The sequence below is a fragment of the Somniosus microcephalus genome, chromosome 11, assembly GCF_052327205.1.
Source record: "Somniosus microcephalus isolate GS21.2 chromosome 11, FLI_Smic_1.0, whole genome shotgun sequence".
Taxonomy (NCBI): Eukaryota; Metazoa; Chordata; class Chondrichthyes; order Squaliformes; family Somniosidae; genus Somniosus; species Somniosus microcephalus.
This window is the reverse complement of record NC_140997.1, coordinates 237,681,344-237,695,301: the sequence shown is the minus strand read 5'-3', so window position 1 is coordinate 237,695,301 and position 13,958 is coordinate 237,681,344. Positions and strand designations below refer to the sequence as shown.

General features: G+C 49.5%; 1 protein-coding gene across 1 annotated transcript in view; it reads right to left on the bottom strand.

The window, feature by feature from the left end:
• Window positions 1-13,958, bottom strand: part of qars1 (glutaminyl-tRNA synthetase 1) — a 110,232-nt gene that overhangs the window by 84,550 nt on the left and 11,724 nt on the right. The window contains exons 3-7 of the mRNA XM_086002183.1: window positions 13,732-13,841; window positions 12,579-12,654; window positions 10,525-10,589; window positions 9,563-9,616; window positions 7,337-7,397 (exon numbers count right to left, since the gene is read on the bottom strand). Coding sequence (XP_085858309.1) covers window positions 7,337-7,397; window positions 9,563-9,616; window positions 10,525-10,589; window positions 12,579-12,654; window positions 13,732-13,841 — 366 coding nt within the window. The remainder of the gene's footprint in view (window positions 1-7,336; window positions 7,398-9,562; window positions 9,617-10,524; window positions 10,590-12,578; window positions 12,655-13,731; window positions 13,842-13,958) is intronic.

Below are 13,958 nucleotides of genomic sequence, written 5' to 3'. Positions count from 1 at the left end.
ACCGGTTCCCCTTTGTCTACTCCACTAGTTACATCCTCAAAAAACTCTAATAGGTTTGTCAAACAGGATTTCCCTTTCATAAATCCATGTTGACTCCGCCCAATCTTACTATTAGTTTCTAAGTGCCCAGTTATTGCATCCTTTATAATAGATTCCAGCATTTTCCCAACTACTGATGTGAGGCTAACAGGTCTGTAGTTCCCAGTTTTCTCTCCCTCCTTTCTTAAATAGCAGGGTTACATTTGCTATCCTCCAATCTGCAGGAACCGTTCCAGAATCTATAGAATTTTGGAAGATGACAACCAATGCGTCCACTATCCCAATGGCCAGCTCTTTCAAAACCCTAGGATGTAGGTCATCCGGTCCTTGGGATTTAGCGACTTTTAGTCCCATTAATTTTGCTCGTACAGGAAACTTTGTGCTATCCGGAAGTTGAATGTCCGGCAACTTTGATCTAACAGCAGAAATTAGCAGCCGTTTTGGTTAGGTTTTTTTTCTTCTCCTAGCATTCTTTTCACAGGCAGGCTCTGGAAAGCGTCTTTGTCGCTTAGCAACAGCTTCAGAGACGCTTCCAAGCTACTGGGCCGAGTGTTTACAAGCTGTTGCTGAGCAACAGTGTTTGTGGTCAGACATGGCAGGCTCTAGAAAGCGTCTCTGTATCTTAGCAACAGCTTCAGAGACGCTTCCAAGCTACTGGGCCGAGTGTTTACAAGCTGTTGCTGAGCAACAGTGTTTGTGGTCAGATACTGCGATGAAAAACTCCTATCTGATAACATTGACGCTGGTCTATCCGGAGCTTTTAAAAAAACGGCAGTAGCTCGTTCTTGTGGGTGCCAGATAGCACAAAGTTTCCTGTACTGTTTTTTTACTAATAATAATTTCTTTAAGTTCCTCATTCTCATCACACCCTTGGTTTTCTCGTATTTCTGGGAGGTTTTTTGTGTCTTCCTCCGTGAAGACAGGAACAAAGTACTTATTTAATTCCTCTGCCATTTCCTCATTCCCCATTATAAATTCTCCCGTCTCTGACTGTAAAGGACTAGAAGATTAAGGGGTGATCTAATTGAATCTTTAAGATGATTAAAGGAGTTGATCGGGTCGATAGAGAGAAACTATTTCCTCTGGTGGGGGGAGTCCAGAACAAGGGGGCAGAACCTTAAAATTAGAGCCCGGCCGTTCAGGGGTGATGTCAGGAAGCACTTCTTCACACAAAGTGGTGGTGGGAATCTGGAACTCTCTCCCCCCCAAAAAGCTGTTGAGGCTGGGGGTCAATTGGAGCTTTCGAGACTGAGATCGATGGATTTTTGTTGGGTTAGGATATTATGGGTTACAGAAGCAACACCGGTAGATGGAGTTAATACAAGTCAGTCATGATCTAATTGAATGGCAGTGCGGGGCTGAATGGCCTCCTCCTGTTCCTATGTTGTTTACTAACAGCAAGGTCGCAACTGCCCCCCATTGCACAGCCTCCAACGATTTTTATTATCCCACCATCATTGTGACAGGTAGCGACAACAACTTGCATTTATATAGCACCTTTAACGTAGTAAAACGTCCCAAGGCTCTTCACAGGATCGATTCTAAAACAGACATTTGATACTGAACCACAAATGAGGGCAGGTGGCCAAAAGTTTGGTCAAAGAGGTCGGTTTTAAGGAACGTCTTAAAGGAGGAGAGGCGGAGAGGTTTAGGGAGGGAATTCCAGAGCTCGGGGCCCAGGCAGCTGAAGGCACGGCCGCCAATGGTGGAACGATTAAAATCAGGGATACTCAAGAGGCCAGAATTAGAAGAGCGCAGATATCTCGGGGGGTTGTGGGGCTGGAGGAGATTCCAGAGATAGGGAGGGACGAGGCCATGGAGGGATTTGAAAACAAGGATGGGAATTTTAAAATTGTGGTAAGGGGCTGGAAGCACCACAATAAACAGATTCTTCAAAAATGACCTCAGCGTTAAGTCAGAATGTGATGGTGATCCCCACAAACACTGAATAATTGACTTGTCGTTTAGCTCGACTATAACTTTTTTTTAAAGGCGCCTTCTTGTTATGTTTTGTTGACATTCAAAATAAAAAATACTCTACTCACTGATTTTCTCAATTTATCTGCTTGTTTTGAGGTCAATTTTTTCCACAAATACTCGGACACTAAAAACAAAAGCTGGTGTTTTTAAGATGGCAAGAACAAATGACTTTAATGATCCTGAAGGTGTCGGCCGTGGCTCAGGGGGGTAGCACTCTCTCACCTCCGAGTCAGAAGGTCGCGGGTTCAAGTCCCACTCCAGAGACTTAACCCCATAATCCAGGCTGACACTCCCAGTGCAGTACTGAGGGAGTGCTGCACTGACGGAGGTGCCGTCTTTCGGATGAGACATTAAACTGAGGCACCGTCTGCCCTCTCAGGGGATGTAAAAGATCCCACAGCACTATTTCGAAGGACAGGTGAGCTGTTTTAAAAAAAAATCATTTGTGGGATGTGGGCGTCGCTGGCAAGGCCGGCATTTATTGCCCATCCCGAGTTGCCCCTTGAGAAGGTGGTGGTGAGCCGCCTTCTTGAACCACTGCAGTCCGTGTGGTGAAGGTGCTCCCACAGCGCTGTTCGGGAGGGAGTTCGAGGATTTTGACCCAGCAACGATGAAGGAATGGCGAAATATTTCCAAGTCAGGATGGTGTGTGACTTGGAGGGGAACTTGGAGGTGGTGTTGTTCCCATGCGTCTGCTGCCCTTGTCCTTCTAGGTGGAAGAGGTCGCGGGTTTGGAAGGTGCTTCTGAAGAAAGTACTCCCCGATGCCCTGGTTAATATTTATTCCTCAACCATCGTCACTAAAACAGATATTCTGGTCATTATCACATTGTTGTTTGTGGGAGCTTGCCGAGCACATATTGGCTGCCGCGTTTCCTACATTACAATAGTGACTACACTACAAATATATTTCATTGGCTGTAAAACGCTTTGGGACGTACTGAGGTTGTCAAAGGCGCTATATAAATGCAAGTTCTTTCTTTTTGCTTTCTTTAAATATAGCATTACGCTGTATCTAACCCATGCTGTACCTGCCCTGGGAGTGTTTGATGGGACAGTGTAGAGGGAGCTTTACACTGTATCTAACCCGTGCTGTACCTGCCCTGGGAGTGTTTGATGGGGCAGTGTAGAGGGAGCTTTACTCTGTATCTAACCCGTGCTGTACCTGCCCTGGGAGCGTTTGATGGGGCAGTGTAGAGGAAGCTTTACTCTGTATCTAACCCATGCTGTACCTGCCCTGGGAGTGTTTGATGGGACAGTGTAGAGGGAGATTTACTCTGTATCTAACCCATGCTGTACCTGCTCTGGGAGTGTTTGATGGGGCAGTGTAGAGGGAGCTTTACTCTGTATCTAACCCCGTGCTGTACCTGCCCTGGGAGTGTTTGATGGGACAGTATAGAGGGAGCTTTACTCTGTATCTAACCCGTGCTGTACCTGCTCTGGGAGTGTTTGATGGGACAGTGCAGAGGGAGCTTTACTCTGTATCTAACCCGTGCTGTACCTGCTCTGGGAGTGTTTGATGGGACAGTGCAGAGGGAGCTTTACTCTGTATCTAACCCGTGCTGTAGCTGCCCTGGGAGTGTTTGATGGGACAGTGCAGAGGGAGCTTTACTCTGTATCTAACCCGTGCTGTACCTGCTCTGGGAGTGTTTGATGGGACAGTATAGAGGGAGCTTTACTCTGTATCTAACCCGTGCTGTACCTGCCCTGGGAGTGTTTGATGGGACAGTGTAGAGGGAGCTTTACTCTGTATCTAACCCGTGCAGTACCTGCCCTGGGAGTGTTTGATGGGACAGTGTAGAGGGAGCTTTACTCTGTATCTAACCCGTGCTGTACCTGCCCTGGGAGTGTTTGATGGGACAGTGTAGAGGGAGCTTTACTCTGTATCTAACCCGTGCTGTACCTGCCCTGGGAGTGTTTGATGGGACAGTGTAGAGGGAGCTTTACTCTGTATCTAACCCGTGCTGTGCCTGCCCTGGGAGTGTTTTATGGGACAGTGTAGAGGGAGCTTTACTCTGTATCTAACCCGTGCTGTACCTGCCCTGGGAGTGTTTGATGGGACAGTGTAGAGGGAGCTTTACTCTGTATCTAACCTGTGCTGTACCTGCCCTGGGAGTGTTTGATGGGACAGTGTAGAGGGAGCTTTACTCTGTATCTAACCTGTGCTGTACCTGCCCTGGGAGTGTTTGATGGGAGAGTGTAGAGGGAGCTTTACTCTGTATCTAACCCGTGCTGTACCTGCCCTGGGAGTGTTTGATGGGACAGTGTAGAGGGAGCTTTACTCTGTATCTAACCCGTGCTGTGCCTGCCCTGGGAGTGTTTTATGGGACAGTGTAGAGGGAGCTTTACTCTGTATCTAACCCGTGCTGTACCTGCCCTGGGAGTGTTTGATGGGACAGTGTAGAGGGAGCTTTACTCTGTATCTAACCTGTGCTGTACCTGCCCTGGGAGTGTTTGATGGGACAGTGTAGAGGGAGCTTTACTCTGTATCTAACCTGTGCTGTACCTGCCCTGGGAGTGTTTGATGGGAGAGTGTAGAGGGAGCTTTACTCTGTATCTAACCCGTGCTGTACCTGCCCTGGGAGTGTTTGATGGGACAGTGTAGAGGGAGCTTTACTCTGTATCTAACCCGTGCTGTACCTGCCCTGGGAGTGTTTGATGGGACAGTGTAGAGGGAGCTTTACTCTGTATCTAACCCGTGCTGTACATGCCCTGGGAGTGATTGATGGGACAGTGTAGAGGGAGCTTTACTCTGTATCTAACCCGTGCTGTACCTGCCCTGGGAGTGTTTGATGGCAGTGCCGTTGGTTGACTCCCACACTGCAGCAGCATTGGGAAGGGATAATGTTCGGAGCAAGTGCCCTGTGTGGGGTTTTGCTTCAGCAATGAGGACCTGGGTACTGACACAGCTAAAAACTCAGCAACATATCCTCACTGCTACACAGCGACAAAATACTTAAAACCAGTTTCTTCCAATTAAGCCTCTACGCCCGCCACTGGACTGACCTGAAATGAAGGCACAATAAAAGGGCAGCTTATACCTCACACAATGAAGCAGAGCCAGTGTTTGTGCTGAAGTTTACACAGGGGCTGCCGCCAGCCAGCTGAAACCCGATAGCGTCTCACTGTCACAATCTAACCACACCTCACCATCTCCTCGACCTCGGCAATACTGAATCTTCCTGTTCACACACCAGCCCATGGGCTGCGGAAACAATCGAGGCAGGTCCCTGCGGTGCTCAGGGTTTGTTACTCTGCACGTGCCGTTTCAGTATCGACAGCAGCTCCTTCACAAGCTGCAACAAGATTCAATCAACAGCCTGGAGTTGGGAGGTGTTAAAAATGTTGCAGAATGCACGGAGGCACAGAAATCACAGGCAGAGACAGCATTTCGTCAGGTGATTGAAGAGCTCCTTGCATTAAAATGTACTTAAAATGTCCTGGCAATGTTCTTTTCCAGTATATAATCTCAGGAGCTACAGGCACTGGATTCAAAGCCCTGTCGTATAGGGGAAAGGACAGCTTTCTATCCCATTGCGCCATCCCAGCCCACTCACAGCTCCTGTCTGAAGCAGCGTTAGGATGCAGGTTGAGAGATGGGTTTGGTATCCGCGAAGGAACAGCACTTGAACTTTTCAGTGAGAGAGGGGGAGCTGGAGATGAGCACTACACCAGAGGCATCTGACTCCATGGAAAACACCAGGAAGAATACAGGAACCGTGAAAAAAGCAACAAAAGGGGAAAATGGGAACTGGAACTGAGCAGAGCTTTAGGAACCAAAGGCAACAGTAAGAAATGTTTCCAGTATAACAGCGAGAAGGCCAGCAAAGGAGAATAGCGATTCTGTACTCCAGCCTCTCCCCCAGAACTCTGCGTTCCTCAAACTCCAGCCTCTGGTGCATCCCCCACCCCCATCATCCATTGGGTCTGGCTTCATTCTCTGCAATTCCCTCCAAATCTCCTCCTTTAAGATCTTTCTTAAAACTCACCTCGTTGACCAAACTCGTAGGCACCCTCCCAGAGTCTCAGCATCCACCGGTGTCTGATTATGCCTCTGTGAAGCCCCCCGGGACCATTTCCTATGTTACAGGTTCTCTCTAAGTGCAACCTGTTGTTGCTGATGATTAATATCTGGGATGGCCATGGAGTCAATTGAATAACGTCACTGAGAGGAGAGAGTGAGGAAGGAGGAAGGTTTATGGTAAGGAGGGAAGGTCAGAGTTGAAACTTTCCACCAGTAAACTGGCTCGCAATGAACTAACATCAGTGGAGTTCAGCCCCGTGTTGGAAGGAGGGATTTAATTAGTTAACACCGACTTGTGATTAAATCAGTGCGTCTCATCCCCTCTTGGTGATCAGTCTTGGTTCCTCAGCATTCCTACTGCACTTCTCACCTCCCCACTCAGACTCATCATTGATGTCAACCTGCACTAGGAACACCGAAACCCCATGCAATTAATGGAGTACTTCCTCTCCGATATCGGATATTATCTAGTTAGGATAAAAGCTGCATCTTATTGTGCCTCTCAGAAATGTCCCCAAGCATTTCGCATCCAACCAATGATTTGGAGCTGCAGTGAGTGGGCCATTGTGTGGGTAAGTGTATGTATTAAGAAGAAACTGAACAAAAACAAAGTGGGTGATGGGGTAATGGTGATGCAATCAATGTGGGTGCATGCACGGCCCCTTTAACTGGCTGCTCGGCCTATTCAAAGTTTTACATTGGAAAAGCCGGTCCCGGGCAGCGCGGGACCGGCAGAGAGTTGCACGGTTGCGCAGCTTAGAAGGAACGTTGGATGTAATATTGAATGAACATCACTGAAATGAAGAGGACACCGTACAGGGCAGGAAACACACTACAGACGGCCCTCAATGCGTACTGTTAGAAGGAAACCCTTCATTCTCTGACAGATTTGTACAGTAAAAGAAAGACTTGCATTTATATCGCGCCTTTTCATGACCACCGGACATCTCAAAGTGCTTTACAGCCAATGAAGTACTTTTGGAGTGCAGTCACTGCTGGAATGAAAAGATTTGCTGCCCAGATCACCCCCTCAGCAAAACAAACATTAAAAAACACAATAAAAGCACTTCGGTGGCCAGACCAGTATGTGCTGGGTTTACAGAGCAACACTGCTGCAGTGCAGAGTCCATCACTGATTGCACAGTTCTGGAGATCAGACTGGCAGCAACACCAGACTGTGGGCAGAGTTCCAGATCGCAGGTGGTTATCCTTTGTCTTACACTCCCAGAGAGATCTGTAACTCGGAAGTGAAATGGGTAAAGTCGATTAAACGTTCGAACAGACTGTAACTCACCATGATCCGCTGACTCTTCCTTGTCCTCTGTCATCACTCTTGGGGCCTTTTGCTTCAGACCCTGAAGTGAGTGAATGACAAAAATCCGTTCAGTGAGACACCAAAATTCCTGTTGATGTGGCAGTGGTTCGGGGCTGCAGGGCTCGCGTACAGCTGTGTCCCTCCACCCCCCGCCCCCCCCCACCCCGAGTTACCAGTGAGCGGGAGTGAGTGAGCCAGGTGTCTACACACATTGAGCTCAGCGTGGTGCCGACACTGATCAGGAGACAGGCTCGAGGCAGAGCCCAGAACGGGCAGAGGTTTCCTGCTTCCAATCACCCCCCCCCCCCCCCCCGTCTCCTGCAGAAGGCAGATGGGACCTAGGTTTAACTTCCCATCCGAAAGACAGCACCTCCGACAGTGCTGCGCTTCCTCAGTACTGCCCCTCCGACAGTGCGGCGCTCCCTCAGTACCCCCCCTCCGACAGTGCGGCGCTCCCTCAGTACTCCCCCTCCGACAGTGCGGCGCTCCCTCAGTACTGCCCCTCCGACAGTGCAGCGCTCCCTCAGTACTCCCCCTCTGACAGTGCAGCGCTCCCTCAGTACTGCCCCGACAGTGCAGCGCTCCCTCAGTACTGCCCCTCCGACAGTGCAGCACTCCCTCAGTACTCCCCCTCCGACAGTGCAGGGCTCCCTCAGTACTCCCCCTCCGACAGTGCAGCGCTCCCTCAGTACTGCCCCTCCGACAGTGCGGCGCTCCCTCAGTACTGCCCCTCCGACAGTGCAGCACTCCCTCAGTACTGCTCCTCCGACAGTGCAGCGCTCCCTCAGTACTCCCCCTCCGACAGTGCGGCGCTCCCTCAGTACTGGACTGAGTGTCAGCTGAGATTTTTGCTCAAGTCCCTGGAGTGGGATTCGAACCCACAACCTCCTGACTCAGATGTGCTACCACGGAGCCACGGCTGACCAATGCAACTTCTTTCCATAGCGGAGATCAGCACAGACCAGACATGTCCCTGGGGTCTCGGTCTGCACGCCTCACTAACATAAAAGTCAGTGCATTTAGCCAATTATCCATCGGTAGAGATGGGGGGAATTCTTTTCAAAAAATGCCAAACCAAGTGTCCCCTTGACCCACTTTAAATGCCACACTCTGTCTAACAGACGGAGTCACCTACTGCTTATTGGACACTTTTCGAAACGATAGGAACGCGCAGTACCCAGCTTATAAACTTAATGAGTACAATATAAATTTAAATTGTCACTCATTTTGTGTTCAGGACTGAGAAAATAGGGCAGAAAACTGTTAAATAAGATAAATAGCAACTGCAACATCTGCTGTACAGTAACACGCGGCTCTTAACCAAAGTGATGAAGTTAACGGTCATTACACGGCAGACACCTGTGCGGCATTTTGATAACTTGCAGATTGGGTGGCAGATTCCGCCACATTTCTTTATCATGCAGCATGGTCGGGTGGTGTAGCAGAGATTACAGAGACATATGTGCAAGGGTGTTGCTGGCCTGTGGAGATTAACCTCCTACTCCTCTCCCCACAGCTGCAGCCCTGGCCCGGGAAACGCTTTCATATGGTGTCCTGCCCCCAGTGTTTCGCTCATTCTTTATACGTGAGCTTGAACAGCGAGCACCGCCGGGATATTCAGCTGTGGAAGGCGCACCATAACTGAACCCCACCAGGTCCTCACCCGACAATCACACTCGCGCACTGGATACCCATTAGCAGCAAGAACCTTGCCCGGCCTCTCCCTCCCGGCCTGGCCAACTACACTGAGTGCCCTTACCATGGTGCATCAGCTAAGTCAACGTGGAATTATTGTTATTTTTTTTCCCTGGGATAAATGTATTTATTCTGTGGGTGCCACTGACCAGGCCGCACCTATTGCCCACCCCCAGTCCCTCCAAATGCCTGCCCAAATCTCCTGATGTTTGCGGCCTCGATCGCCTGCCTGGTCCGTCCATTCCAAACGTTCAGCTTCCTGTGTGTGAAATATTAAGCAGCGCAGACCGTGCTGTGTTCGTCCTGTCACACCCTCAGCTACTGCTCCAAGCAGACTTTCAGTGATCCTGGGCCCCTCTCACAGTATAGTCAGCACACTTCCCTCCCATCTAGGGACATAACACTACACCGACGGACTATTAGCAGCTCTATCACCATCCTGCAAAACTGTTCACGCCCATAGCGAGCACGTTAAGCGTGTGAAGCAAGGGAGCAGAGCAAAGTGAATACCTTCGCCTTCTTTTCTAGGTCAGCTTCAGTCTTGGGACCCAATAAATTCAGAACCTGGAAGGTGGAAAAGTAGACATTAAAACTCATTTGAAAGAGCAGAATTTAAACCATTAGTCCAGGATACCTGCCACAAGACACACTCTTAGCGTACATTCAAACTGAGGTTCGGAGAAAACAACTAGATGAAGGAAACAGGTGGAGTGCGAGGTTTCAAACTGGGCTCTACAAGGTCATGAGATTTCTATCTGCTTGGGGCAGAGGGTGACCTGTGCTTCCAGTTCAATCCCTTGAGAATTCTCCATTTTTTCTGTCTGTGTATTAATTAGAAATGTTTGCTGTAATGATGGCTCTGTTTGCTGTTGGGTAGCAGAGACTGCCTTTTGCAAGTTAGGACCTGGAAGTGTGTCAGTATTTGCAGGGGGGTCCCCAAGAGTATCGATATTGGCAGCAGGTCCTGGCAGTCTGCCCATACTTGCACAAGATCCCCCACACACAACAGTCTGAAATCCACTAATGGCCAGTTGTGGTGCATTTGAGGAATCGGTTTTTCATAAACGATACCAAACCAGCAGCTCACAGCAGTAAGGAGCCCGTTACTGGCTCAGCGCCAGTCACAGCAAGATTCTGTCATACACAATCAATGCGTTAAAATACATTCAGAGTATGTCAACTTTGGCAAACAGATAAAGACAATGTTGACTGGAGTTGTGATTTATTGTGCAGGCTGTGAAAGCAGATCAGGCTGGCTGTCAAACTCGCTTCAGCTGTGGCTCAGTGGGTAGCACTCTCTCTCTCTCGCCTCGGAGTTAGAAGGTCATGGGTTCAGGCCCCAGTCCAGCGACATAATCCGGGCTGACACTTCAGTGCAGTACTGAGGGAGTGCTACAGTGCCAGAGGTACCATTTGAGCACAAGATGAGCAGTTCTAAGAAATCACTGACTGGAACAATCTGCTGCACTTGCCTGTAGATCCACTTCATTCTTGATAATCTTCCCATCTGCCCACTTCAGCTTATTCCTCGCTTCACCTGGTAGACACAAAAGTGACATTAAAAAGCCCCAAACATTAACCCTTCTCGCAAAACTCAACACCTAGTAATTCAGATTTTTTTTTTTTTTTTTTTTTTTTTTTTTTTGAGTTGAAAGAGCTGTCTTCTCTGCTCTCAATCAGTTAGAATCATAGAATCCTACAGCACAGAGGGAGGCCATTCGGCCCATCGTGCCGGCTCTTTGAAAGAGCTTCCAATTAGTCCTTAGTCCCACTCCCCCACTCTTTCCCCACAGCCCGGTGAATTTTTACCTTTTCAAGTCTTTATCCAAATTCCCTTTTGAAAGTCACCATTGAATGTGTTTTTGCCGCCTGTTCAGGCAGCGTATTCCAGATCACAACAGCTCGCTGAGTAAAGATGTCTCCTCATTTCCCCCTGCTCCATGCCCCATTCTGGGCCAAGGGGTTATGCAAGTGACCAGCTCCTGATCCCTACCAATGCCGTCAGGGGTGATGGGTCATTCCCCTCCTTCCTCGCGGTGACACACCCCCAGTGCTTTGCCACAGCGCTGCCGCGGGGACGGGAGATCAGTGGTGTCCGCAAAATAGCAGCATCGAACCCTCGTCTGACAGAGTGCTCCCACACGGTCTCGAGATTATAGAGCCACGTCCCAGCATTTGGCAGGATTTCCCATGTGACTTCGGGATGACAGACCAAAACACTAGCACTCGGCAGGGATCCTGCAGTGTTTTGAAAAATTCATTCTAGGAGTGTGAGCATCGCTGGCAACACTGGGTGGGGTTAATTGCCCGTCCCTAGTCACCCTGAGAAGGCGGTGATGAGGGGTCTTCTTCCTGAACCACGGTGAAGGCGAGTCCACATCACGGAAGACCTCTCCTGGTCCCTCAACACCTCCTCTCTGGTGAAGAAGGCCCAGCAGCGCCTATATTTCCTAAGGAGGCTGAAGGGATGTAACCTGTCACCCCTGATCCTCTCTAACTTTTACCGCTGCACTATAGAGAGCATCCTGACAAACTGTATCACAGTATGGTATGGCAGCTGTAGCTACTATGACCGGAAAGCCCTGCAGCGGGTAGTCAAAACTGCCCAACGCATTACCGGCACCCGGCTACCGACCATAGAGCACATATACCAGAAACGCTGTTTACGGAGGTCACGGTCCATCATCAAAGACCCTACCCACCCCAGCCACAGTCTGTTCGCCCTCCTGCCATCTGGGAGACGCTACAGATGCATTCGCACCCGTACGACCAGATTTAGGAACAGCTTCTTTCCCAGGGCTGTCATCCTACTGAACTCCACAAATAAACTCTAAAGCCTGCACATCTGCCAATGCACTTTATTATGGTTATGTTTATGTTAATGTATTACAAGCCAAATGAATGTTGAATGTTTAAATGTCTTAATCTAAATGTACACTCTCGGGAGCCGCAAGCCTACATTTCGTTGTACTGCACTTGTGCACTAACAATGACAATAAAGTTGATTATGATTATGAGCTGTTTAATACAACTGAGTGTCTCGCTCAGCCCCTTCAGAGGGCAGTTAAGAGTCAACCAGGTTGGTGTGGGACTGGAGTCACCTATAGGCCCAGACCGGGTGAGGACGGCAGGTTTCCTTCCCTGAAGGACATCAGTGAACTGGTTGGGTTTTTCTGACAATCCGACAGCCTCAGGGTCATTTTTATTCTCTATTTCCAGATTTTTTAACAATTAAAACTCTCAACCTGTCGTGGTGGGATTTGAACTCATGGTCTGTGGAGTATTAGTCCATCCTCGGGATTACTGGATCTTGAGATTCCAGAGTCAGGTTCCCTGGCTGAAGATCAGGGAGTGGGGGGGGGGGGGGGGGGGGGGGGGCTATATGTGTGGCTCTGAGACATGCAAAGGGGTGTGATCGGGTCCGTGCAAGAACCCGGGGAGAGACGGGTGGGCTAAGTGGCCTTCCTCGCTCCCACCTTCTATCCTTCATTTCCCCCCCAAAGTGATGTATTGTTTTAACACTCACCCATAAGCAGCCCCATGTTAAAGTGGTAACGGTCCAGCAGGATCTGGTTCTTGTGTTTGCTGACTGTTGCTTCAACCTAGGGAGGGCACATTGAGAATGTTACGATGCACTCCTTGCCGACTAACAGGAACGCCATTCCTTTATACTGTAAATTCTGCAAGTGCCCCATATCCTCTGCTCCATCATTTATCTTTCCTTAAAAGGGAAAGTAGTTCTATATCGGGGTGCCCCAAAATACGCCTGTGTGCGACACAAGGACCCCGAGTCCCAACAACTCGGGCACTCTGGTTTCTTTGTAGCTCTTTATCCTGCTTGTGTTTTGGTGGCCCTGGAATATTTGGAAAGGTACTGTTCTCGACACTGCTGTCTCACTGCCGGATAAACTCCAAATCAGAACACCAAGATCGGTTACTATCAGAAACTTGAGAGAGACGGGGATTAGTGGGAACAGGGACTTGGCTGCCGTACCTTTAGCAACCTGGGCCCTAAGCTCTGGAATTCCCTCCCTAAACCTCTCCGACTCGCTACCTCTCTTTCCTCCTTTAAGACGCTCCTTAAAACCTCCCTCTTTGACCAAGCTTTTGGTCACCTGTTCTAATATCTCCTTAAGTGGTTCGGTGTCAAATTTTGTTTGATTTACGCTCCTGTGAAGCGCCTTGGGAGGTTTCGCTTTGTTAAAGGCGCTATATAAATGCAAGTTGTTGTTCCAGAGGCTCCATGCCGTCAGGAATCTATAAACATCGGGACGCCTCTGCTGTGGAGAGACCACCGAGTCATCAAAGGACCGCCCCCCCCCCCACCCCCCGAAACTCTACAATTACACGCATTACCTGACAGGAACCGCCATTCTCTGGTGTTGGGGAGATCGGCTGCGCCGCTTCTCAGCTGCCTGGTGACACCCGGAGCTACCCCGTCTCCCACAGCAGCTCCATTCAGATCAGCCTAGGGTCCAATCCGAACAACAAAGCGGGCAGCCAGACAGACACGCACCGAGCGGCTACACCCCTGGGCCCTCGGAGCGAGAGGCAAGAGGCTGATTATGGTCTGGGGGGAGGGGAAAGAGAGTCGCCCATTTCCTGGGGTATAAATCCCATTCGGTAAGTTTATCTGCAGCACACCTCGTGTTCCAAAGAACAAGCTGGAATCCACTCACCGCCTCCTCAATCTGCTCCGGTGTCACCACCACTCCGATTCCACACTCTCTCTCAAAGTCCACGCTGTCAATCGCATCCACCCGGTGGCTTTTAATGTAATCTAGAGAAGCTAATTGAAGAAATAAACTGACGTTACTTTTGATTGGCCACAGTGAGGTTCTTAGGTTTGGGGTTAGTGGGTCGGAAGAGGGCACCGGGCTTCGGGGCTGAGAAAAAACACAGGGGA